This window comes from Tachypleus tridentatus, chromosome 10 (genome assembly GCF_004210375.1).
Source record: "Tachypleus tridentatus isolate NWPU-2018 chromosome 10, ASM421037v1, whole genome shotgun sequence".
In the NCBI taxonomy this organism is placed as follows: Eukaryota; Metazoa; Arthropoda; class Merostomata; order Xiphosura; family Limulidae; genus Tachypleus; species Tachypleus tridentatus.
In genome coordinates, this window is record NC_134834.1 from 40,823,637 (window position 1) to 40,842,226 (window position 18,590).

General features: G+C 33.4%; 1 protein-coding gene across 2 annotated transcripts in view; it reads left to right on the forward strand.

Annotated features, from left to right (window-relative positions):
- The first annotated feature begins 11,213 nt into the window (after nt 1-11,213).
- The window catches only part of LOC143229124 (ras-related protein Rab-28-like), a 43,766-nt gene continuing 36,389 nt past the window's right edge, over nt 11,214-18,590 (forward strand). Inside the window, exons 1-2 of one of the 2 annotated variants that reach the window (XM_076460983.1) lie at nt 11,214-11,294; nt 13,365-13,449. In XM_076460983.1, coding sequence (XP_076317098.1) covers nt 13,366-13,449 — 84 coding nt within the window. In that variant the 5' untranslated portion in view covers nt 11,214-11,294; nt 13,365. The other variant, XM_076460982.1, reaches the window with a different exon arrangement.

The window sequence follows — 18,590 nt, forward strand, 5'->3', positions numbered from 1 at the left end:
GTTCTATTTTGAAACTTTTCTATAGCCCAGAATATGACAAGGCATTAGAACTCTGTAGTAGTATCATTTTTCTGCAGAGTTCAGTGTTCTAGTAGGATATACTGTGACAATTTTTTGACACAGAACTACTTTCAATCCAACAATTGAGACATCTGTATGCAAGAAAATAAATAAATAGTGTTCATCTTTATTAGAAGTTGCAAGACAAGAAATTCACATTAAACTTGTTTTATTTTCTAGAAGCATCTGCACACAGAAATGTTCATTTCCACTTACTGTGCTTTTCTAAATAACTAATATCAAAGTTTAACAATTATGACAAAATTTGGTATAAACTGTTTATACCATGCACACATACACAACAATATGCTTAACTCTTTGAGGTTCTTTAGAGTTGTGAAGTCTAACAATTTTTACTTTATCATCGTTTGTGTGTACTCTATAAGAAGTAAGTTTAAATAATAAATATCATACTTCTGGTTAACAAAAATTGCTTCAACAAATTTTTACTGTGAAAAACTTACAGAAAACCAACTGAAAGTTTTTAAGATGCTGTTTAAATATTGGAGAACACACACACACGTGTGTGTGTGTGTATTTATATATAATTTTCTTGGTACTTGTATGTAATTTTAAAATAATAAATAAAAACAAACAACTTTAAAAAGAGTATACAATTAAAACATTTTAAATTCAGGCCAATCCACGTTTTAAATTCTGTATCTAGTTTAACATTACGTGTTTCTTATTTATTATTTTAACACAATAAAGTAATTAATATAAACCTTGGAACATTCAACTGCTTCTGCTAATGTCTTATCCATAAGTCTTTGAAAAGTGGCAGGAGCATTTTGTCAGACCAAAAGGCATCATTTTAAATCGATAGTCCGTTTTCTGTTCTGAAGGCAATTTTATGACAGTTCTCCATTTTTACAGTTATTACCAATATCCACTTGATAAGTCCAATGCACTGATTAACTCGCATCAGACAAACCATTCCAAATATCACTTATATGACGCAATGGACATTAGTCAAATACTGAGATTTGGTTTAACTTTCCGTAGTCCACACAGAATCTGAAATCATAAGACGTCTTCTTCACTACTGCACAAGCCCAAGAAGAATTATGGGTCAATTATCCCATCACGGAGTATTTCATCCAACTCATCTTGTAGAAATTGTCATTTAGTGAGTGAGAAAAAGTAAAGTTTACCAAACAGTAGCTTTCCATGAGTGGTTACGATGCTATGAGCTTGGTGGTTGGGATGCTCGACTCACAATCTCAGGATCGAAGGTTCTAATTCCCATCATTGAACATGCTTACCCTTTCAGCCATGGGAACATTGTAATGTGATGGCCAACCCAACTATTTGTTGGAAAAAGAGTAGCTCGAGAGTTAGCAGTGTGTGGTGTTAACTAGCTACCTTTTTCTCTAGTCTAAATTAGAAACGGATAGCACAAATCGCACTTGTATAACTATGCACGAAATTCAAAACAAATAATAAAATAGTGCATTCATAATGTCAGAGGAACATAAAATAATAAAACCTTATAACCTGAGCGTTTCCAAAAGACAGACCTTTCTTCTTCAGGGGCAAAGTGGGAATGGTGGTGTAACTGAATGAGTGGTGTATACAAAAGTCATAAAAGTCATCTGGGCTTGAAGGAAGCGTTTTTGTACAATTGTCATTTCATGATGTTATAAAAACACGTAAGTTCTAGAAGACTTGATAGAAATGAGAAATGTACCTTATTGTGCTTTCGAAAGGTGGACCTTTCTTCTTCAGGGGGAAAATGAATCCACCTTTTGAAAGCGCTCGGGTTACAGGGTTTCTAGTTCATTTGTATAATTTTCAACGTATTGTTATGTGTCTTATTTCCGATGCAATACGCCCAGGAATGAGGGACTTGTGTAAAAATGTGTTATAGATGTTTTGTTTTATATATTGTGAAGAGAAACTATACTCAAATGTTGTTAATGTAAAATAAGGCTACATATGGAGACTAACTGAAAAAAAATGTTAATGGATCAATTTCTAAAAATTGGTATGGAAGTTTATCACTAATAAGTAGTAAGTGTAATATAGTAAGTAATATAGATTAGAGGTAAACATTGAGAGCTAACACCACGTAAAAAATAAAGAAAGAAATAACAAAAAATAATTTTCTGGCAGAGAACAAACAAATAATTCCCTGATCTAGATTCATTGCACAAGGTTGAACAGTATTTAAATTAGCAATCCAATAAACCTCTCTTACCTCTCTATCAGCTTTAGTTTTAAAGTCGGTTTCAGTGCCATTGAAAGTATCATTATTAATAGAATGACCAGGTGGGTTGAAGTGTTGAGCAACAAGGAAATCTTGCGTTGTTGAAACGTTCTCTAAGAATCGTTTGAGTATGACCTATACGTTGATGATTGCATTTTTTACACTGTATAAGGTAAATGGTATTCTGTGTTCCACAAGTGATTACTTTAAAAAGTTTAGTTTCTCTGGTTCTTTAGCTGTCCTTGACGTGGAGTCCTCATCATTCACCTCATCTGTTTTTACTGCTTTCATTGATGACAGAGCTGATTGTAGCTTTGCTGTCATTAATGTAGTTATGGTGGTGTTGGTAACAATTAAGGTCTTTATCACTGCAACTTCACTCATTTCCTTTAGTTCTAAATATTTCAGTTCTAGAAATGTGTTTCTTGACTTCTGAATGTATTATATATTATTCACTGGAGGCGAGCAACAAAGAGGTAATCAGATTTTTTTTATGTGGTCGTGCACTTGCAACTGAATAGTGGGTTAGCGATCAACATTGTTTTTATGATACTTCGAACTCCTGCTTCACAGGCTCTGATGAAAATGGCATTGATATCCTTCGTTATTGGTGTGTTGCCTTTAAAGTTGGTTCTTTAAGCAGAGATGAGTTTTATAATTAGTGAAGTACATCAAAGTAAGCTTGGCTTCTTCTTGTCATTCGAAACCAACAGCAGCTGTCCAACCACTGAAGAAATGAGGGATAATCCGAAAATTGCCACTGTGCGGCTCTTACATCAGATGTATCGGTAAGAAATGCATGTTCGTCCAACAAACTTCAGGATTGGCTTACAACGTAAGTTCTTTGCCGAGGAGGAAGTTCCAGGCATACAATTACTCATAATCATAATTATCTCCATGGAATTGTATAAAAAAGAAGAAAAATAAAACAAATCCAATAAAATATAGCAAGATATCTAATCTTTCAAAGAATATTATCCTTGGCATATATGAAATGGTAAGCCCACAGGTTTCATTGGATATGCTTGACCAATATCATTTTAGTCATGACATCCTATTTTTTCAATCATATGACAATTCACAATAAGCATCCCCTTCAACCTAGGTAAATTCATTGTACTTCCAGCTAATGTTTACGTAACTAATACCCAGTTTCAAAAGAAAATGAATGGGTTAGGACTGTAAAACGGGATTCTACATTGAGTTTAATCCCAGCTGTATTACTTGTGAGGCTGTCATAGGTGGTTCCATAAGAGCACAGTATTGTTTCTAGATCTAGCAATTTCTCGTCTGTTCGATCCTGGACAGACAGATAGGTACTCTCAGCTCTTTCATGATCTCCAGAGTAAGAGTGGAATAAGTCAAAGATTTCATCTTCCTCTAATTCCATTTGTTTCTCATATGTCTCTTAATCAAACCCGTCCATCAGAGGTTTATCAGTCATATAAATGCAGCCAATCAATTTGCATACTACACGTTTTCATATACTTTTGAAATTCATATGTCAACGAATCAATTAGTGATATTACAAAATTAGGTTTGTAAGTAAAACCTACTACACCTGGTCGATACAACACCTTTTGAAATATAATTCCGGGAGATAAATGCTCCACCCACTTGCCACATATACTTGTCATATCCTCTTTTTCACAAAGCCAATAGTTTTCCTTGATGTTTTATACTATTATTTAAACCAATAGAAAGCTAAAGTTGTACTCTATCAAAGGGTGTATTATATTACGTTACTTTATAGGTAATGAATTATTTAGTAATACAATTAGTATAAAAGTAGGCTTAAGTTCATAGACAGCAAAAAAGGGACCGGGTAAGTATTAAATTTTATGTTTTTCATGCGCATTCTTTAATTATTTCAATAAAAGTGACTAAAATGTAAAAATTAGAAACTTATGACGGTAGCTTAGGTGAGATAATAAATGATAATAATACTTCTTCGCAAGGCATGCTTGAGAGCAGCTGATGCATTACATAATTCAATATGATAACTTGAGCGACCCTTTCGCCCATGTGGTAGGATTATATGTTATGCACAGTTCAAGGGGGCAATAAATTAATAAAATTAAGGATAAGCTGATGTAGACTGTTACGAACCTTAGCTAGTTAAGATAAAAAATTGTAGTTTTCTTTTACAATGTGCAGTAATTCTAAAAAGAATAAAGGATAATTTACCTTAATTAGTATTTTTATGGTGGTTACAAGGTCGCTCAAATCGACCAAGTCGGTATAGAGTTAAGGTAAAAAAATAGCAAATAAATTATAAAATTTTACTGAAGATAGTTATTTAAGAGATTTTAGAGGTCATGCAAATGAAATTTGAAATTTACCAGATAAAGAAAAGTATTTTTAATCTTTATGTGAAAACATTTTACTCTCCAATTGGTTAACACTTTGATCCCACATATTAAGGAAAATATTTAATAAAAACATTCAGTTAAAAATCATATTTTTGTGTACAAAATACTTTTAATATTTACTCAAACCTTGCCAAATTTCTCGAAGGTACACGAAATGTATTAAAAGGAACAGTGAGGAAATCAAATGGTTACATTGTGGTTCTAAAGTCAGTCATATCGACCAATCTTGTGTGAAAAGAATTAATGTATGAGTTGCACCACTCAACTGGCATACAAAAAAATGTAGTACATATCGATCAGTTGTGTTTCTCCATGGTCAATGAGCCTCTAGTAAACTGGCTTGATTAAGAGACATCAAAGATGGTAGTCGAGTCAAATGAATATAAACTAATTGTTTTAATATATTCCGAACCTGAGGATGAAGAAGAAAGAGCTGACGATGCTTCTCTGGTTTTTCAGGATAAAGATGTTTGAGTTACGAAAACATCATATTCAGAGGCGAGAATCAAGATATGATAGTTAATGGTGCCACCAGCGACAACCTTCTAATTTAAATAGCTAGAATTAAATCTGATATACATGACACAGGATATGAGACTACTAACTGAAAGTATTTCATGGCCTTTGGTTTCTGAGTACATAAATGGTGAAGTAAGGCATTGTGTATATGTTATATTGTGCAGCCAATGCTTATGCAAAACTAGTGAGATCACTAGGCCAAGAACTGGGTGATTGAAAGCAATTTTCAATGCTTACTTTCTAAGATATCAAGTGGTATTTGCCATGCAGTATATATAATACCTATGCGATTTTTACTTGATTATCATAAAGTTACGATGGGTGATATCACTGAACACAATGCCTAGAACATAACTAACTTGTATGACTAGAGATGATATATAGGAGTTTAAGAAGTCATTTTGGTGCAGCTTTTGTTTTATGACTTAATAGCTACTGTGAAGCAGAATATTGTGCTACATTGTATTATTGGAACTAGGTTATCTGAAATTGCAACTCTTCTTTTCAGAGTTATCAATAAAAGTGTCATTATAAGAGATATCCATAGAATATCAGGTTATGGCTCCTTGATTAAAACTGTTTAAAATGGTTGGTGGCAGATATACAGCAGTCTTGGTCAAAATGTTTGCATATTTTTAAACAAATAAGATCATTATTAAGACCGAATACAAATACACTTGATACTGTCAAACTGAGAAATGCACGTTGTATTAAATATCTATATATATTTAATTTATATAATAAAACAGGTTCTATGGACATCATAAACGATATATTAGAACATCAAACTTTTTATTAGACACGTTTAGAAAGATGTGTAACCAGAATTTCACTTGTCATAACAGAGTATAGCCAAAAGGTATAGTAGAGAAATATTATAAATAGCTTCTGTAACCTTATTTTATATTAAATTATTTCTTGATCCTCTTCGTACTCTAATAACCTCTGTAAAGCGATATGGCATGCTTTTTTGGTTTTACATCATAATTTCAAACATTTGTGGTAAAATTCTCAGATAACAGCACCATTATTAGCTATATAAAAAGAAAACATGCACTTTGGATATAGTGAGGACTGTGATAAGGTATTTCAATTTCTAAATGCTTTGGTGGATATTCCAGTGCTGTCCTATCGATGTCAAGACTGTAAGTTTTTATTGGACACAAACATTAACGACAACATAATATGGTGTAAAATGTGTAATCGTTTATACCAGTCATATACGTACAGCTCTTGAATGCAGATGTTATACGATGAAGAAAGCTTGCAGTGGTAAAATACAAGTAACACTGTTGCATCAAAGGAAGTTCCCCATCTAGGTAGATTACACTTCATTAAAATGAATGAAGCTTTACCTTGTAAGTTCATAAGTGTTCTAGCCGTGGATATTATGTGAGAGTAGCTATTTTCTCTATTGCAAATTCAAACCATGAAATAGAAGAATCTGAAGTTAACACTTCATGAACTTGAGGATGAACAAAAGAAAGACCCAGAGTATTGGCATCTTTGCTGTTAAGCAGGGGCAAGCCTAACCAGCATTAGTAATGAAACTTAGCATGGATGCATGTAACCTGTAGCACTTGTTGGACCAGGTGTGCTGTAGCATTACAATAAACTGATGATGGTTTGGTGTTCCAAGAGTGCTGCAATTATTGGCATCCAGAGCTCTTTAGCAATAAATATTCTGAACTTTACACAACACAAACACTGAAGAGAACCAAGGTGTAACCCACACTTATGCTAGCATCTGATAGTGGTTAAGCAGATCATGTGTGAGTTAAGATGTTTAGCACTAATATAAGAGCTGCATGTCATGTGTCACCCCAAAGAATATTGTTGTGTCCGCTCTGTAGGGGACAACTCTCGATATTTCTGGGCTACTCAGAGGAGCTGCAAGAAGTAATAATTACATATCTGCTGCCATAAACTATTTCAGGAAGTGGGCCAAGGCTTACTTATTACTTGATACATTAGCTGATACAAGGTGAAAACTGTATAGCACAATCCATAACACCAGACAATATCCATATGGATCATAAAGTTACAATCAACAGCTAATTGTTTGCTGAAATGTGTAAACTGTTAAGTATGATTAAGTTCATACTTCATCTAATTAACCCCTCCCTTATCCCCAGTCATATGGTTTGATATAATGGTTAACACAGACTACTATGCAGATGCTTATTTTGTTTTTTAATCATGAAAGTATAGATTGAAACAAACGTCAACCATATATAACGATGGCATAAAAAACAACAGAATGGGGATTAACAAGTTCCAAATGCCGTTCCAAAATCCAGTTACAGAAGCTTTTTAGAAAAGCTTACGAAGTTGTCTTATACAGATGATCTATGTGAAAGATTGATCTATTTTTATGTGACAAATATACAGATGCCATAACAGATGAAAATATGAGAATTAGGCTCAAGTGAGGCAGGTGTACATTTCTAAAGTAAGCTCTCCAGCTGGCAATGGGACTTGAATCAATTATGGAGTTGTAAATAAACACCCAGAAGCACGTCTAGAAGTTCTAGAATCACCAGATTAAGTAGTATTGAAGATCAAAGGTACAACAAAGAGCTAAACAGATATTTGTAAAACAGCCTGGATCCATGGGTTGAATCTCAACTTGGAATGTTCTGTCTATTTTAAATATGACAAAAGTTCATTATTTGAATAAATATTTTTACAAACCTTGTATTTATTGATGGCATATCTTATAGTATGTTAATCAACACTGGTTCTAAAGATATAAATGTTTGACCTGATTTGGTAATGAAATATAGAAAATTGCCTTGAGTTGTTGTTGTTGTTGTTGTTTTGAATTAAGCACAAAGCTACACAATGGGCTATTTGTGTTCTGCCCACCACCAGTATCCAAACCCTGTTTTTAGCATTGTAAGTTCGCAGACATACCGCTGATCCACTAGGGGGGTTGCCTTCAGAGATAAAGAAAAAGATAGAATGACGCAAACAGCAAGTTAAAATAAAGTTCTGTTAAGAGGGAAGGTGAGAGTTACTCTTGATGTAGGAAACGTCTCTATGTATCATGATGTGTAAATAACTGATATTGAAGAAGAGCATGTTGTGGGGACTGACTTCATGCAGAGACATAGACGAAAGTTCAAGCTAGCTTCAAATAGCTTCATAGTCTATGAAGGAAATTCTTATGCACTACATGACAATTACTACACCAGAGTTTAAGCATCCAGTAATATCAAAGAAGCAAGTTGTTGTACCACTGAGAACTGAACCACCCATATCAAGACATATTAAAACTTATATCTAGTGACTGAGATGTAGTAGAACCAAAACTCCAGTGATTAAAAGAATTTTCAAGGATTCGAAAAACAAAGATGCCATACATTAATTTATCTAAGATAAATTTAAATCGGCTTGTGATAAAATGAAAGTCATTATGACGTCAGTAAGACTGAATTTAATCGCGTTGTTATACTACGTATCTCTAAAGTTAAGTAGGCGCTAGAAGTAGGAAGGGACGTATGTTGTACTGAAAAAGAAGAAACCAGTGATGTGGTTTACCAAAACCAGAAGAATAGGAAGTCTGAGCCAAAGATTATTATCTTGATTATCTTTGGAAATACTTCAGTGGGGAAACAGTAAGGTGGGTAATTTCAGAGAAGAATGTGACAGTGGAAAGTTAATTTACCGAAGAGCTCAGAGCTTCTGTCGATACTTATTTCAAGAATATAGCCGCCAGTTGATTTAATCGATCACCTACCTAGGAAGAACTCTCTCAGTGACATATCATCTCATGACAATAAGGAGCAGGTGATTATCCTACCTCCATAGCATGACCTTCAGAGAATAAAATGGCCAAAAAGACGTGGTAAATAGCCAGTTTAGTGTACCATCGTATTTGTGTATTAAGATCAATTACATAGCTACTGATTTAAAGGAGGATGGAGCAATCGTTTTCTTTGAAGATCTGTGATAAAGAAATTCGAAAATTTAAAGTTGTGATAAAAAATCGCCCTATTAGATCAACAGGAAAGATAGATGAATGACTGTTGTTTAAAGGAGGAATTTCATAATCCAGGAAGAGGTTATATTTTAAGCTATATTTTCAGTGTTTTATTTTAGAATACTAGAAGAATGGTTATGCAAGAGGTTAATATAAATACCAGACCCAGTGAAAAAGTAAGAGTGGTGCAAAGCAAACAACATGATTCGTTATTTTAGACATCAGAATTATCTATATAACACCATTGAAAAGGCGAAACTTACTACATTACTTTTATCACAAGCTGACTATTTTCACTCTAAGGATAAACTACATACTGACAGAGTTCCTTTAATTCTTATAAACTATCATTTAACCAGATAAATTAGTTGAATTATCCAACACAACTTTATCTTACTAATAAAAAACAAAGCATCTGACTATATTTTTACCACGCCACCCTTTATTTCTTTCAAGCGTAAGAGGAATTTGAAAGACTGTATAGTGCATTCCAACTTAGAGACTGAAGTGTTTTTACTTGCACGATCTGACGGAACTCGACCGTGTGAACGAACTATTTGTCTCATACACGATCATGTCACCAACTTATCAACTCTTTTCAGTTCTGACTTTACCTTTTAAGCAAAAGTTTAATTTACCTATATATCACGGTGTATTATTTATTGTATTCGCTGCATTAGATATATAGGCCTGGCATGGCCTAGCGCGTTAAGGCGTGCACTTCGTAATCTGAGGGTCGCGGGTTCGCGCCCGAGTCGCGCCAAACATGCTCGCTCAGCCGTGGGGGCGTTATAATGTGACGGTCAATCCCACTATTCGTTGGTAAAAGAGTAGCCCAAGAGTTGGCGGTGGGTGGTGATGACTAGCTGCCTTCCCTCTAGTCTTACACTTCTAAATTAGGGACGGCTAGCACAGATAGCCCTCGAGTAGCTTTGTGCGAAATTCCAAAACAAATGCATTAGATATAAATAGCTCTGTATCAGCGAAACTATATAAAGATTAGGTGATAGGTTTTTGTGAACATCTCTAACTTCTTTGCAACGGCACCCTTGGCCACCCAGTCCACAAATACCTAAACTCCCCAAACCACATCAGAACTGACGGCATAAGTGTATTCGTTTTATTGTATGCACCCCACAATAAGTATGATCTTGAAATAATATAACATAAACATGTATGTAAACAAATTATCTTGCACCACACGGAATTTATTAAAGTTTGTTTGTTTTTGAATTTCGCGCAAGCTACGCGGGGGCTATCTGCGCTATTTATTAAAGCTTTTAAGTGACTACAGTTTTCGTTAATATCTCTTTGCCATCCCTATTAACTTGACACCGCTTACATATATGTCCTTGATTATTGTTTTTGAATGTATGTATATTACTTTTATGTGTCATTTTCACTTCTAAAATCCAATTTCTATCAGTTTTTACTTTTAAGTCTGTTTATAAAACCAACTAGGTAGTATGTAATTTACGTTTTGTGTGTCTGTTTTTTTTAATATTCTAACTCTTCAACAATTCTGTTTAAGCCTTTTTTTATGTAACACAGTATAAATTGCTTGATGAAGGGCTCCTGTCCGAAACGTTGCATTGTTTGTTTGTTTTGGAATTTCGCACAAAGCTACTCGAGGGCTATCTGTGCTAGCCGTCCCTAATTTAGCAGTGTAAGACTAGAGGGAAGGCAGCTAGTCATCACCACCCACCGCCAACTCTTGGGCTACTCTTTTACCAACGAATAGTGGGATTGAGCGTAACATTATAACGCCCCCACGGCTGGGAGGGCGAGCATGTTTGGCGCGACTCGGGCGCGAACCCGCGACCCTCAGAATACGAAGCGCACGCCTTAACGCGCTAGGCCATGCCAGGCCCCCGAAACGTTGCAAATAATAATAAAGTTTTTTTTGTAGATTTGTTTTTTACCAATTTTTAACACTTTTTCAGTGGTATTACGATTTAAAAAAATTGGCAAAATAAATTTACGTGTCTTTTAAATATAACTTTTACTTTTGTTAGGTTTGACTTAAATATTTTCACATATTTTTATTAGTAAGAATTTGTTTGCCTTTATATTCGACACCATGTATTATTTGATGTTTTTTTTTAACTTTCAATTGTTAGCGTAAGATATATGAGGTGCATTTGCTTATGTACGTTACCTTGGTTTCGAAAATGAGCTTAAACTGATTTATTTTCAAACTATTTAATGTGCTTTTGTGTTATAATTGTTTTTTTATAAGACTAATAATTTTAGATACGCACTTACTTGTTTATGTCACTGCTGTAAAAAAACTCAATTTTTTTGCGAAAATATGTTTTGTTTCGCCTTTTCTCAGGTCGAGAAAAATAATTAATGGTGATGCATGTTATAGATGATAATTAACAAATTGTACAATTTACAGATAGGTATGTAATTATGGTTAACATTTAAGTTAAATTTAGGACTACTGACTGAATTATTTATTGACTTGTATCAATATCATGCATAATTTCAGGTAGTATGCACTGAAAGATTTAAGGCGAAAACTAATATAGACTGACACTGATAGTGACAAACCTTATAAAGTATAACTTATATGTAATACTTGTTGTTTTTTTTACTTTTTAATTCTAACTGTAACTTTGAGTTTGAAAGTGTGAAGACATTTATTTTATGGATTGAATTTGAAGAGAGCAAGTACTGAACTATGTGATTAGAATCGTTGATTGTTAGGCACAATGCTTTTATTATATTGAGAGAAAAGCCTGAACTGAAACCAGTTTGAGTTCCAGAATAAAATTATTTTTGTGCTAATCTGTACTGTGTACCTGATTAAACCTGTGTTAGATATTGTATTTTGTTTAATTTTCAGTCCAAATTATATTAAACTTTAAGAGTGTTAACTAAACAATAAAGTAAAACTAAAGCCAAAGAGGAACTAACATAGTTCGAAATTGATTATTGATTGTAAAAATGTGATTGAGTTTAAAGGAAAAATTTAAATGTAAACATTTCAGGTGACATGTATGTCAAATACATATGATATATAAATCCAGTTATCTATTGGTAATGCTCTGTTCATTTGTATTTATTCAGCAATAAAATTATGGCCTGATATTGTTTTATTAAGAATGTGTACAGTACTTGAAACTTTCACAAAAGCTGGCTTGAATTTTACATTTTTAGATCGTTTAATGTTCTAGTTTATGCATATACATTTAATTTGATGCAGACATTTCAGTCTTCTTGGCAAGCTTTTAAAACATCTATTTTAGAAGTTAGTTACTGTTATTTGTATGTTTTTCTTAGTTTTCCCAACTTAATTATTACTTTTTTGTGTAATTGTTTTCATTCTTTCAAGCATATTTAGAGAAAGCTTAACAAATGATGTTAGTTGAAATCAATTATCAGGTTTAAACTTTGAGATGCTATTTTTATTATAAACCTTAGGCTTATGATTTTGGATGATCCATTATCTTTTGGCATTTAAGCCTTAATATTAAGTTATATGATGTAATTAGAAAGATGCATTCTGGTAATTGTGAAATATTGATGGATTTGTGGTATAATCATAATGTGAAGAATAAACTGAAAAGTTTAAGGAAATTTAATTAAAAGTTTGATATGATTTTAATAAATTATATAGATGTCAAGGAATTTGGTGTGATACTACTTTTTTTGCCTCTGATTAAAATGTATACAAAAGCCAATTGTCATTTTTGATTTGAGGTTTTAGAGTTATGTTTTTTTTAGTGGATTTTAGAATAGGTTAATTTTCACAGTATGTGATCATTTTTCTTTTGATTAAGATGAAGGGAGAAACTTGGTGAAAAATAACTTGTTGAAGAAAGGGTTGAGGCATCTGTGTGTGTGTGTAGTGCTTGAAGTAGAGAGTAATGTGAGGGTACACATATCCTCACTTCTCTAATTTGGCATTTTGCATATCCTAGTTCTTGTGCATGATCATTCCATTGTGGTGTGTGATTATATAATAAAAACATTGTCATCATTGTATGTGTAAGTATACCACCACTTTTGAACTTACACTTTGAACACTATATTTATAAGGATATATATGTATGTGTACTTTCATTCAGGTTACTGTTTGAAGCTTAGGAGCTGAATAGATTACTTGCAGTTTACTTTTTCAATTGGGAGGCAGAGATTGTGTTGCTAAGTTCCTGAACTAAAAATAAGTAATTTTTCAATACTTTCTCCAAACTGATTTTTCCTGTTGCAGAATGACAGAAGCTGTTGGAGATGAAGAATCAACCATTGAGAAACAGATGAAGTTTGTTATTGTTGGTGATGGATCAGCAGGAAAGGCAAGCATTTTTAATGTTTCCACTGTTATGTGAAATACATTAATTTTTGAAATGTGGTTGTTGATTATGTTTTTTGTAAGTTTTCATATGTTTTTCTCAGCATTCATTTAGTTTCTAAGGGATAATAATAAGACATTTGACTGATCTAGGTTGTTACATTCTCTTTTACTACAGTATTCCAAACTAGAAATATATTTTCTTCAATTCAAACGTGATGTCTAAGATACTCATCCTGTCTTCTTTTAATGTTGCAGCTTCCATCAAACCTGAAGACAAACTATTCCATATACAAAACACTTATAAAAATAACACTTCCTTAACTGGATTAATATTTAAGTTTTCCATATCTTAAACTTGGGTCCACCAATCTTACTGTCCACAGACGTTTTATGAAATTATTGTGTGAATTTATGTATTTCAAATTTCACAATCTTAAAAACCTCATTCATATTCTCTTAGTCCATTTACTTCCCCAAAATAGTTTTTGTGAATAAGTTATTGCACCTTTGCAAATGGGAAAAATCACAAGTTTCTTTACTTTCCATGAAGACAAAAAAAGCTAGAACAAGTGAAGAAGTGATAGGAAAGAAAAGGAATTAACAGTCTCAGTTTCTGTTCCTGTTTCATTTGGTATTAAAGAGTAAAAATATGATGATGAATGGTGTAGTTGTTGGAGTTTGTTTTAAAAAAAAAATTAATTTTGCAAGAAATACAATTGGCTATCTGTATGCTGTGCCTGAAAAATGAAAAAAGGTTGAGAAAAGACAGAATGAAAGTATCTAAAGAATGGGTCAACAATGAGATAACCTGCTTTGACAAACATCAACAGCAATAACTCATGTCTTTGCTACAAAAAAACTTTTGATTACAAGGAAACCATGGAACATAAAGCTGGATTAAGGATGGTTGCAGAAGCCAACAAAAAGGCTTTGGAGAATGTGTGTTTAGAGGCATTATTTCACAAAAAAGAGTTTACTACATATATATGCACTGCATATAAAATCACAAAATAAGACCAATCATGTCAAATAATGTCAAATATGTAATTGATTTGAAAGTACTAAACAGAATTAACATGGGCCATATTCTTCATTCTACAAATGAGTTTATCAACATGGTGAATCATATTAATAAGGAAATGATTGAAAATTTGGTTGAGGAAATAACTAAGTCAGATTGTCAAATTTCATTGATAATTGATGAGTCAACCACCCTTAGTAAAAAATCTACCCTAATCATGTATGTTCAGATTTGTTTCGTGGATAGTGGAATGAATTCACTTGTAAATTTAGTTTTGATTCTTTACTCAATTTTCTTCAATCTTATGGGATTACAGAAGATGAAAAATTATTTAGTTTGTGTTATGTTTGATGGTGCAACTGTGATTATTTCTGTGGTACTGTGCTAATTTTACTGATTAGAACTGTTGGTCAGTGATTAAGTAAAGAGAATCTTAGGAATCAACAAGTTTAAATGTTCATTGATAAGTATGTCTTAAATCATGCATCACCAAAACATAGCATAGAGCAAGTGTAAGTAATCTTGATGGTGGTTCAACTTATAAAAATTGGCCACATTTTAAGCATGTGATGGATGTTATCCAGGTTCTAGTTAATTTCAGCTAAGTGACAGAACTATGAAGCTTTGATGCAAGATTTTGAAGAAGCAAATCTGTAAGAGACAAAAGAGAGAAATACACAAGTGCTAACAGTGAAAAATTACATCTAAAGAATTTGTATTCAACCTATAATTGATGTGTGATGTGCATCAAGAATTGTCCAGTTTGATCTTTGACTTGTCAGAGCATGACATAGACCTGTACAGAGTGGATAAAAGGATAAAAGCTCTTATACAAACTTTTGAGGAAAGACAAAAGATCCTAGGCACTCGTTATGAAAATGCCACCAAAGTCATTGTAAATCTCTGCTTCTGAGATGTTGCACTCTATAAAACCACTGCAAAAATTATCCTCCAATCGATCCAGGTGTTTTTTTACATATATTTGAAAGAAGCAGTAAAAAAAAAAATTATTGCTTGACAGTGAGGATGCTGATTTATAGCAATGGGCTCATGTTTGACCAAAAACAGTGTTATTAAAACACTAATATTCAGTAGACATTTAGCAAGATTAAAGTAAGAAACTTGCTGATCAAATTTTAACAACATGAAATAGATATGATTTGAGAATTTCATGAGTAGCTGATTTAAAAGATGTTTCTGAAAGAATTTCTGCATTTTAAACACTCTCTGAGTACTATTTCCATTTCTTCAAGTGAATATAACTGAAAATGTTTACAATTGAATTTGTTTACCAACCTGGCCAGAATTTAGTTGATGATGAAAACTGTTCTGGCACTTTTGATTATCAGAGTTGTTGGACTGCCCCTCCCATGTTTCAACCTTACAAAATACATTGAGTCATGATTACTTTGAGATGAAAACCAGCTATAGACTTCAATAGCAAGGAACAAAGTTTGACAAAAATTTGGAATTTTCGATTAAATTATTTTGGTGTGTATTCATTTTTTTTAATTCTTTAAAACTCAAAATTAAAAATGGCATTTACAAATGTTAAACATTTTGATTTTTAAAGATCATGATTCCAATGTCCAATTTGCCAGCAACTGAGGAGAATTAGTTAAGGGTTGGGAGTTGGGTGCTTGAACCTAAAACATTTCAACTTTTACTACCTTTTGATGTCTACAGCCAGTTGTGGGAAGGCAGTTACCCTTAATATTTAGATATAACCTTAAAATAGAATTAAACCTTCAGAAAAAATTCTGTAGTGTAGAACTCCAAATCTCCACATGTTGTTTTGTTCTGACAAGTGGTTTTGAGCTTATATTCTAGAGCTAAAACTCAGAAGTTGCTGAAGGAACATTCATAAGCACGTGCTAGCTTGTCGTAGGATAACAATTCATTTAAGGCCTTAAAGAAAGATGAATCTATTTACTTTAGTTGAACTTAAATTCATTATGAAAGGGTGAATCCCTGTTGTTACAATGAAGAAAAATTGAGTAGGATATGTGAAAAGCAGTTTTTTTTAAGTTTGATTCAATTTATATTATGAAATTGCTTAAATTTACAGTTTTAATTTTAAAATGTTTTGGAAGAAAACCTCAGTTTTGAGTCTGAAACAATTTTAAATTTATTGAAGTCCTTGATTGTGAACTTAGATAATTTCTGTTTGAAACTGTGTATACTTGAACACTGGCCAACAAGTTAACTAAGCTAATGGTACTTCTAATTATATTTGCACAGCAGGACCATTTACAGAATATTTGGAGGATAGGTTTTAATTTGTGAGATCAAAAGCCAACACATATTATGTAAAGAACCCCCAGAAAATGAGTAAAACAAAAAGTACTAGGAGATTAAATCTGGAAGCAATTTTTCATGAAATATAGCTTAAACAAGTGTAGAGGATGTATCATAACACTCCACTCTTGTTTTATCTTACAAGGGTTCCTCCACTTTCTGTGTGTGGAATTTTATTCATAGTGTGATGTGAGGTATGTATTATATCAGAAGTTATTTTCTTACACTGAAAATTGATTTCCGACAAGGTATGTTACTTCTGCTCACATACATAACTATTCTCATTCGATGCTGCCTTATTATTTGCAAACAGTTTTTTACACATGCCACAAGCCTTTCACTCCCACATGCCCCTTGATTCATAAGTCTGTTTTGGGTATCTTCCAACAGCTTTAAAGTCCAGAGCAGAATCAGTGAGACAGTGATTTATTTACTCTTTCCTCATTGATTGATCATTTGTCTCACTCTAATCTTCAACCATCCCCTATTTCTGTTTTCCATCCTTTACCTGTTCCTTCCTCCAAGGAACCTTTGGCTATATTATTTGATGCAAAATGTCATACCACCAACATTATCTGTGTTTTTCTAGTGAGTTTTGGTCTCGTTGGAGCTCATTTATCTGTGTTTGTTCCTTTATGACAGGAGTTTGCCAAGGATCTCTGAGCTCATCAAATTTTATGTGATGGACTTGGCATCAGTTTCTTCTCCCCTTCCCCATTATCTCAGATACCCATTTCATTTCCATTGTCCTGAGATTCTACCACCAGTCAAAGTATATATGAGGCAGTACAGGATTTTCTTTCTCAAAATGCCATCAGTTCTGTCATTCCCCTTTCTCCAGGGTTTTATTCCAAGTTATTTGTGGTACTCAGTAAAACTGGACACTGGTGTCCTGTAATTGATTTTTCCTGCCTCAATCACTTCTTTGTGTTACCTAATTTTACCACAGAGTTACTTCTCTCCCTCAAGTGGACTTTTTAAATGGGTCCATAGATCACCATGGTATACATCTTGAATGCTTATATACATATTCCAATATCTTACATGCTGTAGGGGTTTATCAATTTTGTGCTCTTCCTTTCAGTTTGCTTTGGCATTATTGGTCTTTTGTTGAGTAGTCAAGGCTTTAGCGAGACATATACACACTTAAGGGTTGCACTTACATCATTACATGGATGACTGAGTATTGTTGGCTTATTTCAAACTAAAGTCTACCAAGTATTCTCATCTGCTTCTTTTTAAAGTGGCATGATTGAGGTGGCTAGTTAATCAAGTTGAAAAAGTTCTTCCTTTTTATTGCCTAATGTGTTTTTCAACATTCATCTCAGCTGTGCCCAACCTTTTTCTTAAAACTCCATTCAGTTGAGCTGGTAGTTACCAATGCTCTTACTACTTTCTCTGTTACTACTTTTGAGGTCTTACCTCTTTTGGGATGTGCTCTTCTATAGCAGCACTTATCCCCATAGATCATGCTCATGTGAGATCTCTTCAGTGAATCATTTTCTTCTTCACCTTGTGAGCAGTCATCTGGTTATGATTCATTGTGACAATTCTACAGTGGTGACATAAATCAATCTCCAGTGAGGTACCAGTTCTTCTTCCCTTTGTGGTTGAATTTTGGATCTTCTTTTTTTGGGCTCACGAGTACACCCTTGTGCAAATTAATTGAAACAAATGGTCATTTTACAATATTTTCAGCATGGCGGCCGGTGTAGGCTCGCTGGACCCGCTGATTTCCTTTAATAGTTATTTTTTCACACAGACGGCGTCATTAGCTGTGTTTTGCAGTTACGGTCAATCTATTTTTGGGATATATGATGAAA